Source organism: Microcaecilia unicolor, chromosome 3, assembly GCF_901765095.1.
Source record: "Microcaecilia unicolor chromosome 3, aMicUni1.1, whole genome shotgun sequence".
NCBI classification, from domain to species: Eukaryota; Metazoa; Chordata; class Amphibia; order Gymnophiona; family Siphonopidae; genus Microcaecilia; species Microcaecilia unicolor.
The window spans coordinates 386,090,104-386,114,685 of record NC_044033.1 but is presented as its reverse complement, the minus strand read 5'-3'; the positions used below and the strand labels follow the sequence as shown (position 1 = coordinate 386,114,685).

General features: G+C 42.3%; 1 protein-coding gene across 2 annotated transcripts in view; it reads left to right on the top strand.

Moving 5' to 3' along the window:
* The window catches only part of SCARA5 (scavenger receptor class A member 5), a 377,960-nt gene that overhangs the window by 58,536 nt on the left and 294,842 nt on the right, over positions 1-24,582 (top strand). For both annotated transcript variants that reach the window (XM_030198673.1, XM_030198672.1), the window contains exon 2: positions 1,250-1,380. In XM_030198673.1, coding sequence (XP_030054533.1) covers positions 1,269-1,380 — 112 coding nt within the window. In that variant the 5' untranslated portion in view covers positions 1,250-1,268. The remainder of the gene's footprint in view (positions 1-1,249; positions 1,381-24,582) is intronic.

Genomic DNA, 24,582 nt, shown 5'->3' with positions numbered 1-24,582 from the left:
CCAGTCGGACAGACAGAAAAGAACATGTTGCCCCCCGCAGAGCCCACTAGATCACCAGCAACACTTTGGGCATCGGGGCAGAGCCTCTGGGCCCCCTAGAGCCCCTGGGCCCTTGGTCACTGCCCGGTTGCCCGAATGGTCATTCCGCACCTTTTTACCACCCTCTCTGAACAAGCAGGTCAGGGCAGCTCAGAATACAATACAATAAAAATAGACATACAATATAGCATGGAAAAGAAATCCGGAGTATGATAGGAAAGCAACAACTATAACAAGAACAAACCTACACAATAAAAACCACAGGTAAATCAGCCTTGATGACCTTTTCTAGTGCTGGAGTCCAAAAGCCCACTGCAGCTCCTTGTGACCTTGGGCAAGTCAATTAACCCTCCATTGCCACAGGTACAAAAACCTAGATTGTGAGCCCTCTAGGGGCAGAGAAAATACCTGCATATAATGTGTACAGTGCTGCATATGTCTAGTAGCGCTATAGAAATGATAATAGTAGTAATAGTAAAATCTCGATTGAAATAGAAGGTTTTAAGTAATGACTTAAATGTATTAAATGAGGATTTTGTCCTGATATGAGGGAGAAGATCATTCTACCTTCTGGCCCTAGAAAATAAAATGCAGAATGCCCGATAATTAAAACCACTTAACCACCCAGAAATGGCTCCTGGCTGGCTAAATGGCACTTGATCAGCTATCTGGCAATATTCAGCAGGAGACCACCTGAATATTAGCATGATATAACCAGCTATCTGCTATTATTCTGCGCATCGCTGGCTAAGTTTGGCGGCCAAATTAAGCCACCAGATTAGCAGGTATATCTTTGGCCAGTTTAAACTTAACTGGCCAGCGATGACTATCAGCTTGGCTGGTTATGTTTAAACAGGCCAAAAATAAACTGGATATTCAATGCCGGTCACCAGAAACTGACCGGCATTGAATATCTGGGCTCAGCAGCAGCCTGGCTAACTCCCACAGAGTGACTATCAGGCCCAGAATGTCTCGTGGATTCTAGGTAAGCCATCTTGGAGACAGGTAGAACTGGATGGTGGGAGTCAAGAGATCTAAGTAATCTGGATGGTGTGTATGAGATAGTGAGGGAAGAAAGAAAGGAGGAAAACTTGTGTGGTAGAGAGACAGATGTAGTACATCAGTTTCTCACTCATCCAGTCATAAATAAAATAAATGTGCATGTGGTATGTTGTTCATCTGGCTTATCCGTTGATTCTGTTTTGCCCAGCTGAACAGTATCATCAGCAATGGAGAATAAGGCTATGTACCTCCATACATTTGAAGAGAAGGAAAATGGCTCTATCTATGAAGAATCTTTTGATGGAAGGAACCTTTCCAAACTGAACCTCTGTGAGGACTGTAAGTAAAGTGATTCTGAAAGCTTTCAGTACAGAGCATTTGTGTAGTAACAAATGAATATTATGTGAGGGCATAAAACACATATGGGGGTAATTTTATACGACTTTTAGAAACTGCCCCATTATTTGTTTGTATGAGGGCAGTTTCAGAAAGTCATTTACTCAGGTAAATGGACTATTTGAAATTTGCATATTCTTCCTGCAGGTGAAAGTATTTATTGCTGGTTCTTTGAGTCTGTGTGGCTGTCGGGCTGTATTGTTTTGCTTTGTTTCCAACTGCTCTTTGTTGCACTGCTGCCCTAGGTGACTTTCTAGTCTTGCCTAATGTTGGGTCAGCCCTGACACTGCCTAATGAACCAAAAGACCTACTTTTAATTTTTCTCTTCTCCAGTATGACACTACTACCTATAACAGTAGAGATAAAATTTCAGAGATAACTGAAAGTAAGTCCAAAGAGGCAGCAAAGGGGCATTCCCCTTTGGTCATACCTTGCAGCTGCATGCCACATTTATTTATTTATTTATTTGTTTATTTTATTTATTTGGATTTTGCACACAACTTTTTCAGTAGTAGCTCAAGGTGAGTGACATTCAGGTACACTGGATATCACATGGGAGCTGGTGTTAAATAGAGAAAATGCCATCACTTGCCGATGATGCTAGCCAGGTGCTAATCAGTCTTAAAAAACACAACTTCACTCCACTCCTCCAAACCAGGCCCTGACACTATCTAGCACTCTGCCAGTAATTAGAAGCATCTCCTGGCTCTGGGCAGCACAGGTACCCTTTCAATTACCGAACTCAGATAGGGGAGCTGGCGTTAAATAGAGAAAACGCTGTCAGTTGCTGATGACATCAACCAGGAATGGATCACAGGTCTAGCTTTATTCCATTTCTTGACACCAGGCTCCAACACTATCTGGCACTGTGCCAGCAAATGGTGGCATCTCCTGACTCACAGCAGGGCATGTACCCCTTCCATCCCCATAAAGATTATTTTTTCCAGAATATAGTTGTTATTATAAGTAGTATTTGTTTTGGCCTTGCTTGTTCTGAGTACATGTCCAACCTAATTGATCTACCACTCTGCAACTCTGTCAGTGGAGCACATAATTATCTTGTCCTTCACTTCCCCACCAGCCTAGGATTAAGATACAAATCAGTGTACTCATCCACCTTCTCCTTTCTAAGCACAAAACTTTGGAACACTCTACCAATAGAATTAAGAGCTATGATTAATTATATTCTATTTTGCAAAACATCTGAAAGCCTACGTTTTCAGGAAATTCTTTCACGTGGATAGCAAACAAAATACCTACCTTCACTCACTATACTAGTTTCAAGCCAACAAACACAGCTGTTAGTTACTATGCTTTCCATTATCTTTATTGTCCTTTCATCTCACACTTCCCTAACAACTGCCTTGATCGATATTAGATCTATTTAATTGTCAGTATTTCTCTCCTCTAATTTTATTGTCTCATTTCTCATGTTGGGAAAATGTGGGATACAAATGTCATTTACCCCTACCTTACCTGACCCTTTTTCTAATTGTATTTGTTTAATACCTACCGTATTTGGTGTTTACCATTACCGTATTTTGTAAGCCACATTGAGCCACCTAATATGTGGGAAAATGTGGGATACAAATGTTACAAATAAAATAAATAAATAAATAAAATAAATATTGTACAGGATATACATTCATACAAAAATACATGCTTATAAGAGTATGTGTACTTTTACACATTCTTTGGCCAGCCATTGCTAGGGGTGAAGTTTGGGTGAAGGAGGAGAGGAGTTGTGATGTCCGCATATATTTATCAACAAAAGACAGGAAAATGGGAGATCACCACAAAAGCTCAAAAAGTAAAACAATCTCCCAATGTATTGCAAAGAAAGTGTCCAGTTTTATTCAGTACCTTTCCACACTGTTGTAGATAGAAAAAAAAAATATATTTTTACATTTAATTCAGCATCCGTTTTTAAAGCACCTATAGTGTAGATGTATTCAAATGACACCAACAGAAATTGTCTGCTGCATAAAAAGCCAACGGGACCCGCTTCACCGAAAAACGGCTTCTTCAGGGTCTTAAACAGTACAGACAACCAATCTGAAAAATAAATCAACAAACATTATCAGAGTGTGGAAAAGTACTGAATAAAAATGGACACTTTCTTTGCACGACATTGGGAGATCTTTTTGCTTTTGTACACATATATTTAATCAAATATGCATAGTCATGAGTACACACACACATTAACATGTGCTGTGAAGCAAACTTTAAGTATAAATTTGTGTGAGTGTTCTTGCTTGCTATCGTGAATGATTGTAGAAGTCCATTTTATAAGACTCGTAAGTGCCTGTATTGTCTATATAACATATTTAAAAGATCAATCATGGGAAAATAGCAATAAAAATCCCAAGTTGCCATAATAACCCACATAACAATAGTAATAAAGTTTATGATAGGCTTATTCTATCTATATTTTTATTTTTTTTTATCTTACTGGCATTTTTGTTTTTCTCACCTTTATAAAATATGCATAAAGCAGAAATGGTTTTAAGAATTTTTTTATAGGTGTCCTATTATAAAATGACCCCCATATTGTTTTAATAAAGGGTTTTTGTTACATGGTCTGAAAAGGAAGACGGGTCTGAATGTTTTTTGTTTGTTTGTTTGTTTTTACATTAGTCACTACAAATATGGGCACCATTGGGCTTATTTTCGAAAGAGAAGGGCGCCCATCTCTAGGGATGACCATCTCTAAGGTCAACCTAAATGTGGAGATTTGGGCGTCCCCGACCGTATTATTGAAAAGAAAGATGCAGACCTGCCAAGTCTCCCGCATTCATCTCCCGCCCTCCCACCAAAGCGGTGAAGTCTCCCGCTGAGATTTCATCGGCCGCTGCCACGCTTCTCCCAAGGCAGCAGCGGCGGAAAAACAAAACAAAAAAAGCAAACGCGTGGAGCCACAGCACTGCCTTCAGGCATGCGCTGTCAGTTCTGCCGGTCCACTGCCCCCGGAACTCAAAGTTGACGTCAGCAGGGGCAGAGGACCAGCAGAGCCAACAGCGCATGCCTGAAGGCTGCTGCGGCCCCACATTTGCTTGCTTTTTTTTGTCGTGGATGTAGTTGCTGCACAGCACAGGCTGCATCGTGGTGGAGGGATCGGATGAAAAGTTGAAGCCATTGATTGGTCTCTGTAAGTAAGTAAATTGTAACCTCTGAGCTGCTGCATCCACGGTTGTCATTTTTATATTGTTGGTAGCATTTTTTGTTATTTATCTCACTTAAATTTTAAAAAATTGCTGGCTTGTGCAGTATACAGATGTGCTCAGAGGAAGTATAATAAGGGAATAACTTTTCATACGTAGAGTAGTAATTTGTTAGAAAGTGTAATCAGTGTATCATTTGGAGGAGCTGGTTATAAGGACACCCTAGCACTGTTATATTGATGAAGACATTTTTTTTCTCAAGGTAAACGGCCTCTATGAGAATCAGGTGTTCAACAGTCAGAGTTTCTATTTATTTATTTACTTTATATAATTTGTATCCCATAATTAAGCATGAATTGGGTTGAAACCTGGGAGCACTTAAAATGTTTTTTTTTCCTATGCCTACATCAAAAGAAATTCAAGATGACACAAGGTAGAGTGGGTGGAGCCAAGGCAGAATGGGCATGGCTGGGGCATGTACTAAAGTCTCCCTCTCAAAAGTCGGGACCCCTTGGCAGCTCTGAAGATGGCCGCCCATTTTGTTTCGATAATACAGGTTTTCCTGCCCCTTTGCCGGGACGCCCTGCGAGGACACCCTCAGGAAAACTTGGGCGCCCAGTTCGATTATGCCCCTCCATGTATCACACTTAGCATCCTATGTACATAAGCCTGGGGAATACCAATTCCAAGTCCTGGGAGTAGAAAGAGTAAATACAGAGCTCCAGCAGAGGAGAAAGATTTAATATAGGCTGTAAATCACTTCCTTAGCCCCAGAAGGAAGGAAACAATTAATGCAAGACAGGAAATCCCTACCCTGGGAAGAGAGAGTCTGGTGGTCCAAGAGCTATCGCTTCCCAGGTTCTTATAGGAAAGACTACATAGGAAGAAATCATTTCTGCAATTTTTTTGGATTGGATTTAATTATTTGATATACCACTAAATACATTAATGCCTAAGCAGTTTACAATAATCAAAACACATAACACAAAATTTCAATTATACTTTCATAACTGATAATTTTACCAGATAACTTTACTAACGGTCCCTTTTACTAAGCTGCGTAGGCGCCTACATGCACCCAAAGCGCGCCAAAATGGACTTACCGCCCGACTACTGCATGGCTCTTGTGGTAATTTCATTTTTGGTGCACGTCCGCTACGCGCATCTGAAAAATAATTTTTATTTTCAAACACGCGTAGCGGACGCACGCCAAGTGGCACCTGATGTGCGCAGGTCCTTACCACTCAAATTTTTTACCGCTAGGTCTATGGCTGGCGGTAAGGTCAGAGACCCAAAATGGACGCGTGGCAATTTTGATTTTGCCGCATGTCCATTTTTGGGAAAAAACTCCAGAGGTCTTTTTTACAGGTGCGCTGAAAAATGATTCTGCGCGCGCCCAAAACCCACACCTATACTACGCAAGCCACTTTTCAGCGCGTCTTTGTAAAAGGACCCCTAAATTTTGCAGGCTTCCACTTGTATTTACAAATTAGGCCGTTTTTAAACCCTATGGGTAATTTACAGATCACTGGGAAATGTGTACCCATAGATATGCAAGCTAATTATGGAATAGAAGTGCCCTGTATGTACTTTACTTCCTCCACCGTGGCTGCTTTGCTTTTTCCCCACAGCTAAATCTAATCACCTTGTAGAATGCTCTGTCTAGATTTAGGGGAAATTACAGCCTGAAAAGTTTTATCTAGCTAACTGCGAAGCTATTTAGGCAAGTTCCTTTGAAAGCTGGCCTCATTTAATTATAGATGAACAAGATATTGTCAGGAAGGACTGTACTAGAAATGCCATAGACTTCACTTACAGCAGACATAGTTACAATTAAGGACGGGTGAGTCAGCTGTCATCTGGTTTAGATATTCTCTCTGAATCCTAACAGGTAATTTATTCTACTTAAAAAAGAAGCAGCAACCTGTTTCCTTTACCAGATCAGGGCTGGGTATATAATGTACTGGTACATTAATTTACTTATATTTTAGAACTTTGCATTCCCTCAATCCAAATGTCTCTTTTTTTGCAGATACCAATATTAAACATATTGAATCCTTTTGGCATTCGGATTTTTAAGGTGCTTCTAATGAAACTTATTTTGTAAAAACCATCCAGCCGATATTAACTGGCTGGGAACGTCCACTCACCGATTAACTCACTTGTGTATGGCTATCTCGTCACTTTCAACAGCACTTAGGGGCCCTTTAACTAAGCCGCGTAAGTGTCTGCGCGCACCCAATGTGCGCCAAATCCGAGTTACTGCCTGGCTCTTGCTGTAATTTCATTTTTGGCTTGCGTCCAATATGCGCGCCCAAAAAATAATTTATTTTCTGCCGCACGTAACAGATGCACGCCAAGTGGCATTTGGTGCACGTAGGTCATTACCGCCCGGTTACTGCATGAAACTTTACCACTAGGTCAATGGCTGGTGGTAAAGTTTCGGACACAAAATGGACACGCGGCGATTTTCATTTTTCCGCATGTCCATTTTTGGCAAAAATTTAAAAAGGCCTTTTTTACAGGTACGTTGAAAAATGATTCTGCACGCGCCCAAACCCTGTGCCTAAACTACCACAGGCCATTACATGTGCACAATTTGTCAGAAGATATCTATCATTAAAAAAACAAACGCAGATAAAAAGTCCGCAGGACCTTTCTACCTGAGAGCAAATAGTGGATTGGCCACTATTGGAAACAATATACTGGGCTGATGGACCTTTGGTCCGTCCCAGTATGGCAACGCTTATGTTCTTATGTTCTTACGAGGTAATGGTTAAAGGTTATAGAACTACAAATTATAGGGTACAGTGGCGTTCCTGAGGGGGCTGGCACCCGGGGCGGATCGCCGAAGCGCCCCGCCCCCTGGGTGCAGCGCCCCCCCCCGATGCAGCACGGACACCCTCCCTGTGAAAGGACACCCCCGCGAAGGAACCCCCCCCCCCGCCGGGTGCACACCGCCGGGGGGGGGGGGGGTGCCGCGCGCGCCTGTCCTCCGTTGTTCCATGCTTCTTCTCTGCCCCGGAACAGGAAGTAACCTGTTCCGGGGCAGAGAAGAAGCATGGAACAACGGAGGACAGGCGCGCACAGCACCCCCCCCGGCGGCGTGCACCCGGGGCGGACCGCACCCACCGCCCTCCCCCCCTAGGAATGCCACTGATAGGGTACATTGTGTTAGAAAACTTTATGTGCTCTGTGTTGCTGATAGAAACATTGTGTTTCAGAAAAAAAAATAGAACTAGGTTAAAAGGTTCCTGATGCAAAACATTAATACTAAACTTTTCTGGAGATGGTGGATACTAGTACAGAAATTATTCTATTAAAGAGAATTTTGGCAACAGAAAAGAATTTTAATTTAACCAAGTTGATTACATGTAGCGCACACCCTTCATCCAGTTCTTTGGTTATCCAGTCAAAGAAGTCAATGAGATTCGTTTGGCAGGATTATCCTTTGGTAAAGCCATGTTGCCTCTGGTCCTGTTGACTTCTAGAATGTTAACTGTCCTTTCTTTCAGCAGCGACTCCATTATTTTTCCTACCACCGACTTGAGACCTATTGGTCTGTAGTTTCCCACTTCTTCCCTGTTTCCACTTTTGTGAAGAGGAACCCCATCCGCTCGTCTCCAATCTCGCGGAACCTCTCTCATCTCTAAAGATCTATTAAATACATCTTTAATAGGTCCCGCCAGGACCTCCCTGAGCTCCCTCAGTATCCTGGGATGTATCCCATCCGGCCCTATAGCTTTGTCCACCTTCAGATTCTCCAGCTGTTCATAAACTCTTTCTTCTGTAAATGGCGCAGTATCCACTCCATTCTCAGATATTCCCTCAGCAGCCAACTGCGGTCCTTCTCCGGGATTTTCCTCTGTGAATACTGAAGAAAAGTAATTGTTTAGCACGTTTACTTTATCCTTATCATACTCCACATAACCATTCTCACTATCTTTCAGCCTTGCAATTCCATTCCTATCTTTTCTCCTTTCTCCAATATATCTGAAAAAGGTCTTGTCACCTCTCTTTACATCTTTAGCCATTTTTCTTCCGCTCGCGCTTTCGTTAGCCGTATTTCCCTCTTTGCTTCTTTGAGTTTAATCCAATAATCTTTTCCGTGTTCCTCTCATTGTGTTCTTTTGTATTTCTTGAACAAAGCCTCTTTTGCTCTTATTTTTTCAGCTACTTGTTTGGAGAACCATATAGGCTTCCTGTTTCTCTTGGTTTTGTTTACTTTCCTCGCGTAAAGATCAGTCGCCATATTTATAGCAGCCTTCAGCTTTGACCACTGATGTTACACTTCTTCTTCGCCTTCCCACTCCAACAGCTCCTTCTTCAGGTATTCCCCCATTTTATCAAAATCAGTACGTCTGAAATGCAGTACTTTGAGTTTTGTGCATCCACACTCCGCCTTTTCCCTTATATCAAATCATATGGTGTGATGATCACTATTTGATAGGTGGGCACCCACCTGGATATTGGAAACACTTCCTCTATTCGTGAGCACTAGATCCAGCATCGACCCTTCCCTCGTGGGTTCCATCACCATTTGTCTGAGCAAGGCACTTTGACAGGCGTCCACAATCTCCCTACTTCTTTCCTATTCCACAGATGGGACGTTCCAATCCACATCAGTTAAGTTGAAATCTCCTAACAGTAGCACCTCCCCTTTCATACCAATCTTTTGAATATCTTCTATCAGATCCTTGTCTAGCTTCTCCGTTTGTGCCGGAGATCTGTAGATAACCCCCGTGTGGATACAGGTTCTATCTTCTCATTCCAGGTCTATCCATAAAGCTTCTTCCTCTCACCAGGTCCCCCGCATTTCAGCCGCTCTGATATTGTCTCTCACATACAGTGCCACTCCACCACTTCAGCCCTCTCTATCCTTCCTAAAAAGATTATAGCCTGGTATAGTCACATCCCATTCATGGGAATCATTGAACCACGTCTCTGTAAAAGCAACAATATCCATGTTTTCTTCAAACATCAGAGCTTGCAAGTCTTGAACCTTTTTACCTAGACTATGAGCATTTGTGCTCATTGCTTTCCATTTGCATAGTGAATTTGGGTAGTTTTCTATATTTAGATGACCTTTCCCTCTGCCATCATGTTTATTCTGGGGGTGACTTGCCGAATTCCCTTGTTTCCTTTAATCACCCTCGCTTTCTAGTTTAAATGTCTAGAAACATACTGTCTGAATTTCTCCCCTAGGATCCTTTTTCCATTCATAGAAAGATGTAGCCCATCACTACAGTAGAGCCTGTTATTTCTCCATATATTACCCCATGCCCCTATGTATCTAAAACCTTCTTTTTTACACCAAGACTCAAGCCACTTATTGAAGTCCACTGTTTTGCAAAGTTTTTCTTCTCCCTTCCCCCAGTCGAGGGCCAGCTGCAAAATGGCAGTCCTAGTGGTACTCTCGTGTAACTGCTGCTAAGGGTCATGTTTCCTTATATGGAAATATGATGCCTAGTGGTAGTTGTGCCATTTTGGGGCTGGTGCCGGACTGGGCAGGAGCAACTAGGCACCCCCCCCCCAGACCACAAATGATGACAGCTCTTTGAGGGGATCTACAGTATCTGGAAAGTGGAGAAAGAGGGGTTTTAGACCTTGTGGAGGTGGGTATAGATGGGGAGGGGAGGATAAACTACAGCCCAATGCTTCTGCACAGCTGGAATGATGTCGCTTGCGAGGTGGCTTACAAGCAGCCTAATTCTTTTAACACAGGATTGAGTTACCTATCTCAGTACTATGTTTCTTCGTATACTGACGATATTTTTATTTTGGTGCCATTGTTACATAAGTACATAAGTATTGCCATACTGGGAAAGACCAAAGGTCCATCAAGTCCAGCATCCTGTTTCCAACAGTGGCCAATCCAGGTCACAAATACCTGGCAAGATCCCCAAAAAGTACAAAACATTCTATACTGTTTATCCCAGAAATAATGGATTTTCCCCAAGTCCATTTAATAATGGTCTATGGACTTTTCCTTTAGGAAGCCGTCCAAACGTTTTTTAAACTCCACTATGATAAGCGCCTTTACCACATTATCTGGCAACGAATTCCAGAGTTTAATTACACGTTGAGTGAAGAAAAATTTTCTATGATTCGTTTTAAATTTACTACATTGTAGCTTCATCACATGCCCCCTAGTCCTAGTATTTTTGGAAAGCGTAAACAGACGCTTCACATCTACCCATTCAACTCCACTCATTATTTTATAGACCTCTATCATATCTCCTCTCAGCCGCCTTTTCTCCAAGCTGAAGAGCCCTAGCCACTTTAGCCTTTCCTCATAAGGAAGTCATCCCATCCCCTTTATCATTTTCGTTGCCCTTCTCTGTACCTTTTCTAATTCCACTATATCTTTTTTGAGATGCGGCGACCAGAATTGAACTCAATATTTGAGGAGCGATACAAAGGCATTATAACATCCTCATTTTTGTTTTCCATTCCTTTCCTAATAATACCTAACATTCTATTTGCTTTCTTAGCCGCAGCAGCACACTGAGCAGAAGGTTTCAACTTATCATCAATGACGACACCTAGATCCCTTTCTTGGTCCGTGACTGCTAACATGGAACCTTGCATGATGTAGCTATATTTCGGGTTCCTCTTTCCCACATGCATCACTTTGCACTTGCTCACATTAAACGTCATCTGCCATTTAGATGTCCAGTCTCCCAGTCTCGTAAGGTCCTCTTGTAATTTTTCACAATCCTCTTGCGATTTAACGACTTTGAATAACTTTGTGTCATCAGCAAATTTAATTACCTCACTAGTTACTCCCATCTCTAGGTCATTTATAAATATGTTAAAAAGCAGCGGTCCCAGCACAGACCTCTGGGGAACCCCACTAACTACCCTTCTCCATTGAGAATACTGACCATTTAACCCTACTCTCTGTTTTCTATCTTTTAACCAGTTTTTAATCCACAATAGAACACTACCTCCTATCCAATGACTCTCCAATTTCCTCTGTAGTCTTTCATGAGGTACTTTGTCAAACGCCTTCTGAAAATCGATATACACAGTATCAACAGGCTCACCTTTATCTACATGTTTGTTCACCCCTTCAAAGAAATGTAGTAGTTTGGTGAGGCAAAATTTCCCTTCACTAAATCCATGTTGACTTTGTCTCATTAACCCATGCTTTTGAATATGCTCTGTAATTTTGTTCTTATAATAGACTTTACCATTTTGCCCAGCACCGATGTCAGACTCACTGGTCTATAATTTCCCAGATCTCCTCTGGAACCTTTTTTAAAAATCGGCGTTACATTGGCCACCCTCCAATCTTCCGATACCACGCTCGAATTTAAGGATAAATTACATATTACTAACAATAGCTCCGCAAGTTCATTTTTCAGTTCTATCAGTACTCTGGGATGAATACCATCTGGTCCAAGAGATTTGCTACTCTTCAGTTTGTAGAACTGCCCCATTACATCCTCCAGGTTTACAGAGAATTCATTAAGTTTCTCCAACTCGTCAGCTTCGAATACCATTTCTGGCACCGGTATCCCACCCATATCTTCCTTGGTGAAAACCGAAGCAAAGAATTCATTTAATCTCTCCGCCACGGCTTTGTCTTCCCTGATCGCCCCTTTTACTCCTCGGTCATCTAGTGGTCCAACCAATTCTTTTGCCGGCTTCCTGCTTTTAATATACCTAAAAAAAGTTTTACTATGTGTTTTTGCCTCCAACGCAATCTTTTTTTCGAAGTCCCCTTAGCCTTCCTTATCAGCACTTTGCATTTGACTTGACATTCCTTATGCTGTTTCTTATTATTTTCAGTCAGTTCCTTCTTCCATTTTCTGAGGGGTTTTCTTTTAGCTCTAATAGCTTCCTTCACCTCACTTTTTAACCATACTGGCTGTCGTTTGGTCTTCCGTCCTCCTTTTTTAATATGCGGAATATATTTGGCCTGGGCTTCCAGGATGGTGTTTTTGAACAGCATCCACGTTTGATGTAAATTTTTGACCCTTGCAGCCGCTCCTTTAAGTTTTTTTTTTCACCGTTCTTCTCATGTTATCATAGTCTCCTTTTTAAAAAGTTAAACGCTAACGTATTTGATTTCCTATGTATACTTATTTCAAAGCTAATATCAAATCCGATCATATTATGATCACTGTTATCAAGCGGCCCCAGCACCATTACCTCCCGCACCAGATCATGTACTCCACTAAGGACTAGGTCTAGAATTTTTCCTTCTCTCGTCGGCTCTTGTACCAGCTGCTCCATAAAGCAGTCCTTGATTTCATCAAGGAATTTTACCTCCCTAGCGTGCCCCGATGTTACATTTACCCAGTCAATATCAGGGTAATTGAAATCATCCATTATTATTGTGTTGCCCAGTTTGTTTGCGTCCCTAATTTCCTTTAACATTTCTGCATCCGTCTGTTCATCCTGGCCAGGAGGACGGTAGTACAGTCCTATCACTATCCTTTTCCCCTTTACACATGGAATTTCAATCCACAGTGATTCCAAGAAGTGTTTTTTTCCTGCAGAATTTTCAATCTATTTGATTCAAGTCTCTCCTTAATATACATTGCTACCCCTCCACCATTTCGATCCACCCTATCACTACGATATAATTTATACCCTGGTATGACAGTGTCCCACTGGATATCCTCCTCCACCAGGTCTCAGAGATGCCTATTATATCTAATTTTTCATTTAGTGCAATATATTCTAACTCTCCCATCTTATTTCTTAGGCACCTGGCATTCGCATATAGACATTTCAAACTATGTTTGTTGTTCCTATTTACATCATGCTTAGTACTTGACAGTATTAATTTGCAATCTTTTGGCTGATTTTTATTTAAGGACACCTGATCTACTACGGTCTCTTTTGCAACCTCACTATCAGGATACCCTATCTTCCCTGTTTTGGTGATATCTTAGAAAAATACCTTATCCCGAACCATGCGCTTTTGAGCGACTGTTGGCCTTCCCATCCCGTTACCTGGGGGCTCCGCAATAGATAGTCTAAATAAAGATTGTATAGAGAAAACACATCTGTGGGCATCCCAAAATTTGCTAAAACTTAATACTGTTAAAACTAAATTGTTATACTTTTATCACTTCCTTGGTGAATATTCCTGAAAGTATTACACTTAAGATAGGTAAATATTTGGGCTTTGAAACTTTTTCCAGGGTTCTTGGATTTATACTAGACTCACATTTGACAATAGAATGCCAGATTAAAAGTCTGCATAAAAAGATATTTGTAAAATTATGACAGCTAAGGGCAATAAGGTCTTCCCCCCCCCCCCCCCCCCCCCAACAGTTTAGAGTCTTGGTTCAAGCAATTATTTTGCCTCACATTGATTACTGGAGTGCCCTATACGCGAGCGTTCGTCAGACATTTCAAGCTAGTTTGAAATTTTTGCAGAATTGTGCTGCTAAATTGATTTTTTGTTGCAGAAAGTTTGATCATTGAAAGATTTAGCATTGGCTACCCATAAGGGCACAAATAGATTTTAAGGTGGCTTGTTTGACATTCAAAATTATTTATGGTTGTTGCCCCTTTGATTATGTCTCTTTGATGATTTATCCATCTAATCGTTTGCCAACTCGATCAAGATACTTTTTAAATTTTGGGTTCTGAGCTGTTAATAAGATCCATTTTAAGCATTATCATGATAGTTCTTTTCATTATATTGCTACTAAACTATGGAATTCTATCCCAGTTCAAATTTGAGTATAGGTATATATTTGAATTTTCAAAAAGCTTTGAAAACCTATTTGGTAAACATTTTTTATTTATATGATCTTGTGATTGTACTTGAATACTGTGTTACCCACGAAGATTTTACTTGGATATAAGCGGGATAAAATGTTGGGATTGAAATGAATGTCTTCAGCATACTGTCTGTAGTCCACACTGTCAGCTATCGTCTAGGGTGGTCCCAGGGTCCACTTCACAGAGGCAGTGGGTTCCCAAAGAATATGCAATCCACACAGATTTGGATATATAAAGTATATTATATTTGCATATATGCATTGGCTCACAGCATTTAGTACAGGTAACTGGTATAGGCCTGTATCTGTGTGTGTTTAAGGAAGAGAGAGAAAGAAGTAGTGCATGCAGAGCCCGGTGTGCTCTGCTTGCAGGGAGAGAGGGCAGAGATGCCCCCGGACAGAGAGCAGTGCCCTGGACAGAGAAAGGGGGGGCCAGTAGACTCCAAGCTGAGCTCTGTGCCCTGCTGCACAGAGAAAGACAGAGGCCCTCATGATCAAAAGCAAACTCTGGCGCTAGAGGCCTAACGCCATACTAGCGCCAGAGTTTGCAGCCGACCCATGATCAGAGCCCTCGAGCGCCTGAAACAGCGCACTCGAGGGCTCTCAGCGCAAGTAGCATGCAAATGCATGCTAAACAGGGCTTCTAGTGCAAATAGCTTGCAAATGCATGCTAATTGGCGCTTAACGCATTCATCCCCAATGATCAGCGACCAGCGCGCCAAAGATTGGGTCGCTGGCCGCAGCAAAATCAATGCCAGCTCCGAGCTGGCGTTAGATTTTGCGGATCATTGGGGAGGAATGGTGAGCCCTGTCCAGCATGCAGTTGCATGCTGGCAGGCCCCCGTTCCCCCCCAAGGCAACAGCATACGGGACTGGAGGTCCGGTGGACCTCCGGTCCCCCCCCTGACGATCCGACCCTCCCCCGAACCCCCCCGAAATCTTTGTGGCCGCCTCCGGCCAAGCGTTGTCCCACCCTCCCACCAGCGCGGGGGGGGGGGGGGGCTGGAGGTTCGGTGGGCCTCCAGCCCCCCAAACCCCAAGAAATCCTTGTGGCCGCCTCCAGCCAAGGGCTGTAATCTACCGACGAGGGGAGTGGGGCTGGAGGTCCACCCCAACTCCTCCCCCCCGCATTCTCAACAAATCCCTGGTGGTCCATGGTGACACGTAAACCCAACCTCCTCCCTCCCTCCCGGCCCCCCTACCTTTTGTTGGAGGAGGGACGCAGCCTGCATGCCTCCCTCCTCTTCCTTTCAATGCTGCTTCAAAATGGCGGCGCCCAACCCCGCCCATTGCATCCTGGGATGCACTGGGCGGGGCTACATACCATGTAAGGGAATCGCTCCCTTATATGGTATGTAGCCCCGCCCAGCGCATCCCAGGATGCAATGGGCGGGGCTGGGCGCCGCCATTTTGAAGCAGCGTCGAAAGGAAGAGGAGGGAGGCATGCAGGCTGCGTCCCTCCTCCAACAAAGGTAGGGGGGCCGGGAGGGAGGAGGGTGGGGTTACATGTCACCACGGACCACCAAGGATTTGTGGAGAACGCCGGGGGGGAGGAGTTGGGGTGGGCTGGAGGTCTGGTGGACCTCTAGGCCCCACCCCCCCCATCGATGGTCCACCGGAACTCCAGCCCCCCCCCTCCCATCGCTGGGTGGGAGGGTGGGAGTCGGTTTTGCCGGCGGTGGCCTCTTTGTTGGGGGATCGGCAGGCCACTTTGACAGTTTTGGGCTTTTGACAGCCCAGACCTGTCAAAGAGCGCATGCTCGGGCGCAATTCTCCCGCACTTCAACATGATAATCAAAGATAATAGTGCTGCTTAGATTTGCATGCATTATCTTTGATCATCGATGCAGAAAAGCCCTGCGCTGTCCCGGCGCTATTTTTAGGACGCTGTTTGGAACAGCGCAGGGCTTTTGATCATCTGGGCCAGAGAGAGCCCTAGTGCCCTCATGAGCTCTGCTTTATACCTAATAAGAACTGAGATGGAACAGGAGCAGAGAGAGATCAAAAACTTCTCTCTTTCCCAGTTATTTCCTTTACAGAACTCCAGATACTTTCTGAAGTCAGGAAAGGTGACAACTTTCAGAGGTTGTCCTGTTTGAAATCCCTAGTGATGGAGCCTCTATGTCTGGCTTTGGTTGCTCTGAAGCCCTGCTCCCAGATGGAACAAAAGGTATGTTAATCAGGAGTAATTGAGAAACCAAAGGGCTATCAGGCCTCTCTGAGCACCATTTAGTCCATTTCATCCTCAATGGTTCCTGAAGGGGAGGGGGGAGAGTTTATCAGAGGTCAAAAGGTGGTTTAATATTGTCAAACTGATTTCATATTAATATAAGTATGTCCAGCAATAATTTTGACCTCCTGCAATCCTGATACACACCATGTGCACTTTTTTGTTTGACTGCTATATTTTTTGGAAGTGATTTGATCCTCCACATTTTCTACATTGTTGTCCATAAGCAGGACATTGCTTATGGGCTTGTAACAATCCACATTGCTTTTGACCTAGTTGATCACAGAGTTTTGCTCTTGTTCCTTGATTCATTAGGGATTCAGGGTCATGTTTTATCCTGGTTCTGAAGTTTTTTAACTAGGTCATATAGGGTAAGGATGCAGGGTGTACTCTTTGATCCCTGGGACGCAGAGTGTGGGGTGCCTCAGGGGTCCCCTCTCTCACCTTCATTGTTCAACATTCTAATGCAACCTTTAGCATCTTATTTAATTCACTTCAGTTGCAGTTTTATATTAATGCTGATGATATTACAGTGTTAATTCCTTTTACTTTAGGAAATTCATTTCATGAGACTGATGTGTTACATTGCCTACAAGCAGTTGATGCTTGGGTATGTTCATTTAGGCTGAAACTGAATAAACATAAAACTAATTTTCTTTCGATTGGTCCTCTGACCTTCTTGAGAGATAATCCCATTATTTAAATTTGATTATTTTGTTCTAAACTCTTGATTCATTCTCTAGAGTTTTAGGTGTGGAATTACAGTCGGCTTTCTCTCAATATTCAGGATAATAAGGTGGTTAGTAAATTCTTTTTTACACTCAAAAACCTTTTCACCTAGTATTGTAGTCTCTAGTATTATCACTACTGGATTATTGTAATTCCATCTATATTGGCTGTTCAAAATCTTTAGTATTGAAGTTGCAAAGAGTACAGAATGCTGTAGTTAAGGTCATTTTTTCAGTAAATAAATTTGACTCTATCTCTCCTTATATGTCACAGTTACATTGGCTGCCGTTGGAGGCCAGATTACAATTTAAAGTTCTGGACTTGACCTTTAGGTCTTTTCATGGAGATTCCCCAGGTTATTTGATTAACCATTTAGGGTTTTTTTTTAATAGGAATCATGTCAGTCAGAGTCACCAGAAATCTTTTTCTTTTAGATTTTCCCTCAGTTCATAAAGTGAAGGCTTTGCATCCTTTTCAGTCTTCACTGACATATCAGGCAGATTCTAGCTGTAATTCTCTTCCTCCTTTCTTGAGGCACATAGAACACTACTTTGAGTTCAGGAAATTGTTAAAGACTTATCATTTCAGAAAATATGTTTCTAATTCATAGATGTTGTTCCTAAGATTTAAATTGGAATTTTTGTACAATCTTCCAGAGTATGCTCTTTTTCCTGATGTTATCCACTTAGAACTTGATGGTTGTAGTGTATTATAAGACCTTAATGTAATGTAATATGCTTTTAGTTGGTGGGCTATGAAACTTTGCATCCAGTTTGTTGATTTTCTGCTCCCTTGCACTAAGGTGTCACTTCCAAGTGCATTTCTCTTCCAGCCATTTACCCTGCTATGACAGGCATTACTGAGCCACGACCTGCTGCTGAGTGATTAAATTGTTTCATCTGAGTCTTGATTATCTGTATGGTTTGCTCTAATGTAAGATCTGTCTCATGCAGCAGCATCTCTTTCATTCTGGCATTGTTTGTGTCCATTATAAACTGGTCTTTTATCAATGAATCAGAGTTTTAAAATGACAAATCTGCCTCCTGAGGTTCAGCTCTGTAATGGCTTCAGTAACTTAATGTTCTTTCTGCATGTAAGAAGCAGAAATGTCTCTCTCATATTTGACACTTTTTTCATGGAGTGCAGGACAGTGGCGTAGCCAGACTGCTGATTTTGGGTGGGCCTGAACCCAAAGTGGGTGGGCACAAAATTTTCTATCTACCCCCCCTCCCCCAGCAAAATTTAGTCACATTTTCAGTGAGCTTTCAGAGGCCAAAACCTCCTGCCTCAGGTCAGTATAATGATGTTACGGTATCCTCTCCTGACCTAAGGAAGGAAGTATTGGTCTCTGAAACTTTATTAACACAGGTACCATATTACTTTATCCTAAATTAAAAATAAAATTATTTTCTTTACCTTTGTTGTATGGCCATTTACTTTTTCTCATTGTTTTGCTCCCAGTCTCTAGATTCTGCTTTCCTTCGTTTTCGCTTAACTCTTCTGCCACGGTTTCCTGGCCATTTCTCATTTTTCTCTCCTTTTTCTTAGCTTTCTTCAATATTTTTCTGCCTCTCTCTCTCTCTCTCTGTCCTGATTTAATTCATTCTTACTATCCATTCTTTAATTTCCTTCATCTACTTATGGCTTTTCATCTTTTTATCACCCTTGTTCTCCCCATGCCCCTTCCTCTTATTCTCCAATCTTTCACTACTCCCCCTTTCCATGCAGCAGCTCTCCTCTTTCTCTCCCCATCCTTCCAGTGTCTCCCCTCTCTCTCCCCATCCTTCCAATAGTCTCCCCTCTTTCTTTCTGCATCCTTCCATCCATTGTCACCTCTTTCTCCCTACCCTTCCATCCAGCATCTTCCCTCTTTCTCTCCCCATCCTTCCACCCATCTACCCTCTCTCCTGATCCTTCCATCTAATGTCTCTCTCTCCCTCCTTCTAACCAGTGTCCCTCTATCTCTCTACCCTTTTCTGTTCAGTGTCCCTTCTCTCTCCACATCCTTCCAGTCTCTCCCCTTTCTCTCTGCATCCTTTCATCCATCTCCCCTCTTTCTCCCCATTCTTCCATCTGTTTTCCCTCTTTCTCTGCCATCATTCCATCTGTTTTCACTCTTTCTCTGCCATCATTCCATCTGTTTCCCTCTTTCTCTCCCCATCCTTCCATCCGTTTCCCTCTCTCTCCCCATCCTTCCATCCGTTTTCCCTCTTTCTCTGCCATCATTCCATCTGTTTTTCCTCTTTCTCTCCCCATCCTTCCATCCGTTTTCCCTCTCTCTGCCATCCTTCCATCCGTTTTCCCTCTTTTTCCCCATCCTTCCATCTGTTTTCCCTCTTTCTCCATTGCCGGCCACTGCTGCTTTTCCAGTTGAGCAGCAGGGACGGCGCTACAAAAAGAAGCGCTCAGCTGATTGAACTAAGCGCCAACGCTAACGAGAAAAAATGTTTAAAAAAAAAAGCGCGGCACCAGGTCCGCAGGCAGCCTTGAGGCATTGGCTGCTGGCTCTGCAGGCTCCTCCCTTCTCTTACGTCACTGCCCCTCGAGCGAAACAGGGGCAGTGATGTAGGGAGACGGGAGGAGCCTGCAGAGCCAGCAGCCAATGCCTCAAGGCTGCCTGTGGACCTGGTGCCGCGCTTTTTTTTTTTTAAACATTTTTTCTCGTTAGCGTTGGCGCTCAGCTCAATCAGCTGAGCGCTTCTTCTTTTTGTAGCGCCGGCCCTGCTGCTCAACTGGAAAAGCAGCAGTGGCCGGCAATGGGAGCTGGGGCTGGCGTGGGCCTGGAAGAAAAGTGGGCGGGCGTGTGTGTGCGATTGGGTGGGCGGACCAGAGGTGAAATTGGTTGGGCCTGGGCCCACCCGTAGCTACGCCCCTGGTGCAGGAGCTCTCAAAATGTTTGAAGTACTGCATCATAATTACCTTTCTCTGCTTCTGCAAATTGGAATGAGTTATACATATCAATGGCCTCTTGGCTAGCCATTGTTAGAAACATGTGCCATTACTTCTTCAGGAGTCTACAAAGCCAAATATAAGACTCCTGAAGAAGGCGCTACAGCGCCGAAACACAGCTGTGTTGAGTCAACCTGTTACAATAAATATTATACTTTTTTCAAATATATGTCTCCCCCATTGATTGGAAAGAGCCTATCTTTCCCAGCTCTTCTCCTTTTCTCGTTTTTACACTGATGACATAACTATTAATTACTTACATGGATTCTACCTCACCTGATCTTACCAGTTTTAACTTTTCTCTAGATGCAGTGGACCAAACAATTCATGCTCAGAAACTGAAACTCAGCCTTCAAAAATTGTAGGCAATTTGGATAAGCAGGAGGAAATAACTGTTAAAAGCAAGTTGTAGGCGATACCTCTTTGTATTGGACTAATAATATGCGTTTGACAAGCTTTCAAGAGTGCTCTGATGAAGAGGATACCTCATTAAACTTTGTCAAAGATATATTAAGTTAGATTAAAAAAAAATGCATCACCCATAACGTGTTCACTGACTCTTATTTCTACGTATCCAAGTGGACTAAGATGGTAACCACAATTCTCTGATCAGCAGCCTAAAAAGTGAAACATCAGTAAGTTCTTCTATTCTGAAACCCTATTTCCCATAAAGGATTCAGTAACCATCCTTGAGATTACCCTAAACTCCCTGCTAACATGTATCCCATATATCTATCACTTGGTTTAAAACAAAAGGCTCTTTTTTCCTTTCAAGGATTCAGCTTCTCTGCCCATTCTCCTTGAGAGAAATGGCACCTAGCTTTACCAAAGCATGAAGTCTCATTCTGAATCATACTGATAATGGAAACCCAGTATTCCACAGTCACTGTGTAACTTCCCAGGGACAGTTACCAACTTATCTCTGTGATTTTCTAAACCATCTGAATAGCAGCCACCCCAACATAAACTTCACCATGGAGACTGAGATCAACAGATGCCTTCCCTTTCTGGATGTAATGACCAGAAAACAGACAGATGGTAGCCTGGGTCACACTGTATAAAGAAAACCCACCCATACCAACTGTTATCTACTTGCAAACTCATATAGCCATCCGGCCACAAAAGAGGTATCCTACATACACTAATGAACAGAGCACTAAGAGTCTGCAACCTGGACAATGAAATCTTCAGAAAGAAAAGGACAACCTCCAAGACATATTCTTAGCTAATAGATACAACAGAAGGGTCACTTCTCAAGCCCTAAAACTTCTGGACAACCCAACCTGCAAAATCAACAACAAGCAGCAACCATTAGATGATGACCACACAACAGAACAAAAACTCATAGTGCTCCCCTATGTCTAAGGAGTGACAGATCAAGTAGGTAAACTGCTAAAGAGCAATAACAGTGGAACAGCATACAATGCACCATAGAAACTGGCATCCACACTCACACACATGAAAGACTTGCTACCTCTGCTGCGAACCCTTAGAATGTACGAAATCCCATGCAGTTGCAGCCAATTGTACATTGGTAAAACTGGACACACCGTAGAGGAAAAGCTACAAGACCACAAGAGACACCACAAGCTCTGCAACATGGAAAAATAAGCTGTAGCCCTCCATGCTATGGCAACTGGTCATACGATTAGATTTAAGGACACAAAAATCTTGGAGAAAGAACATTATTGGTGACTGAGAAGAATCAAAGAGACAATAGAGATAGCAAGACAACCCTAATAACATCAATGGAGACAAAGTGGAGTGGAGGAGTGGCCTAATGGTTAGAGCACTGGTCTTGCAATCCAGAGGTGGCCAGTTCAAATCCCACTACTGCTCCTTGTGATCTTGGGCAAGTCACTTAACCCTCCATTGCCTCAGATACAAACTTAAATTGTGAGCCCTCCTGAGACAGAGAAATATCCAGTGTACCTGAATGTAACTCACCTTGAGCTACTACTGAAAAAGGTGTGAGCAAAATCTAAATAAAAGGGCTGATATTAAACAAAACATGGCAATTGCCCATTCAAAAGAAATTCAGCATAAAAAGTCTTCCCCCTTACCAAAGTCTATAGCAATTCTTCTCTCCAGAGTCAGAACTGTTCCAACAAATTTCCAGCCTCATTTTCTCATCCCTAAATTTGATCATTAAAAAAGTTTTTCAACATACGTTTTGCGTCCCTTTTGTTTTTAAAGGCCCTTTGTGCTCTGTTTTTTTTTGTTTGTTTGTTCAGCCTCATTTTCTGCCAGAATTTAAAATTGTGACCAACAAACTTTCCCACCAACTTTCCTGTCAAAATCTCCTGCCTTTCTGAGGAAACCGTCCACCTGAAACCCCAACCAATCAAGTTTGAGAACCAACTATTTAAAGACAAACTGCAGACCTCACAGCGTACCCTGAAGAAAGTCACAGCACAATGGCTGAAGCTTTGGTTCCAGTTACTCAGCATGACAAGACCTAGACAACTGCAACAATCTTATTCGGAATATTGCCATCAAACTTCTCTGTAATTCCCACCTCTTTGATCATGCAACACTCTGCACCATTGCCCAGAGAAATACATTTAAAAACCTAACCCTAGTCTTTAAGATTCTTCTTCCAGGTCATTCTATATACCTGTCCAATACCTTCATCCCCTGTTTTCCTGCTCACAGCTTACGGTCATCCCAACAAAATCCACTAAAATGCTGCATAAAGGCATGCAATATAGAAGACCCCCTGCCATCAAAAATAAGTCTTGAGCTAACCTGCCATGCAGCCTTCTGCTACCTGGCATTTGTACTTTTGAACACTCTTCCATCACATCTAAGAGCTCAGTATAACTATTCGTAATTTAGCAAAGGAGTAAAAGCACGGCTTTGTACTCCAACATTCAGCACCTACTTTCCCCTCTGGAGTTCCCCCTATTTTGTCTCTGTGTCTCCTTAATTTATGACTGTACCCATCCGTTCCTTATAAGTAAGATGTTAAACTTTCAGATTTCATGACTCTCTCTTTATTTTTTGGATTGTTCCTCTCCCTGTTAGTTCATGTGCTGTGGCTTGTTTTCTTCTGAATCTGAGTTTTATTTTGTAAACCTCTCTTATTTGCCCCTGGGAAAGCAGAATAGCAAATCATTGAACCTTAAGGGAGTAATTATATAAAAGAATGGGTTTTTTTTTAAGGCAGCACAGAAACATATGTGATTTAATACAATAGGCTTCCAGAATCAGCTGCAACTGCACCCAAATGCTCTCTCACAAATAGACACCTGCTTTGAAGAAGGTATAAATTTGCATATGTGTGTACCTGTGTATTTTATAAAATATGTGAGCATATGAAAAATCTACTTCAACCCTGCCAAAACTACATCTCTGGAAATGTCTATACATGATCGGTGCAAATGTGTGTGATTTCATAACAACTCTTTTCTAAAATTTATAAAATTTACCCCCTAGTGTCCAAGAAAGGAATTTGTGACTGATCCAATGCATGAAAAACTGGAGCTGAAGATTCTGCGTATTCAGCCAAGATAACAATCCTTATAAAACTTGCTGTGAACATGGTCCAAATACAAAAGATATTATCTACAAAACATTTTAAAATGTTGACAGGAAGCCAAATAGATGATGAATTAAATATAATTAGCTTCCAAGGTAGCTACATACAAGTATGCAATATAGAGGGCCATGGCGGCCCCCATTGCAGTACCATTAATTTGTTAAAAAACAGAAATCTCCCATTGAAGACAAAATCATTTTTTTAGAAGGGTTGACTGTGTTGGATCCAATAAAAGTTGAATCTTTCCCAGTGTTAATCCTTGTTGTTGTAACACATGGTGAACAACTTGGATAGCCTCCTTCTAAGGAATGTTCGTATAAAGTACAGCAATGTCCAGTGTAACTAATAGCTTCTTGCATATCACACAATAAATTTAAGAAATATGCTGAATATCTTGAACGTGAAGGTGGTTCAGAAACCTTCAGCTGCTTAAAGTGATTGATACATATAGAACATGGTTCCAAAATGGAATCAGTCCCTGAAATAATTGGATACCCCAGAGAGTAGGTCAGTGAATTGTGGATCTTAGGTAATATTTAAGTTTGAAAAACAAAAAAAAGACTAAAAAAAGAAGTCAGATAACTCCAGCAGGGCTGAATTAAGTCCAACTGATGTCCTAAGCACAGCCCAGCAATGGTACCCCTTGGCCCTTCCGTTGCTTAACTGGAAAGACATTAAGACTCAGTAAATGCTGAGAAATATTATTGCATGAAAGAAAACATCATACATATATATAGTGATTAGAAAAACACTGAAATTCATGTTGGATAATGGGTGTGGCAGACA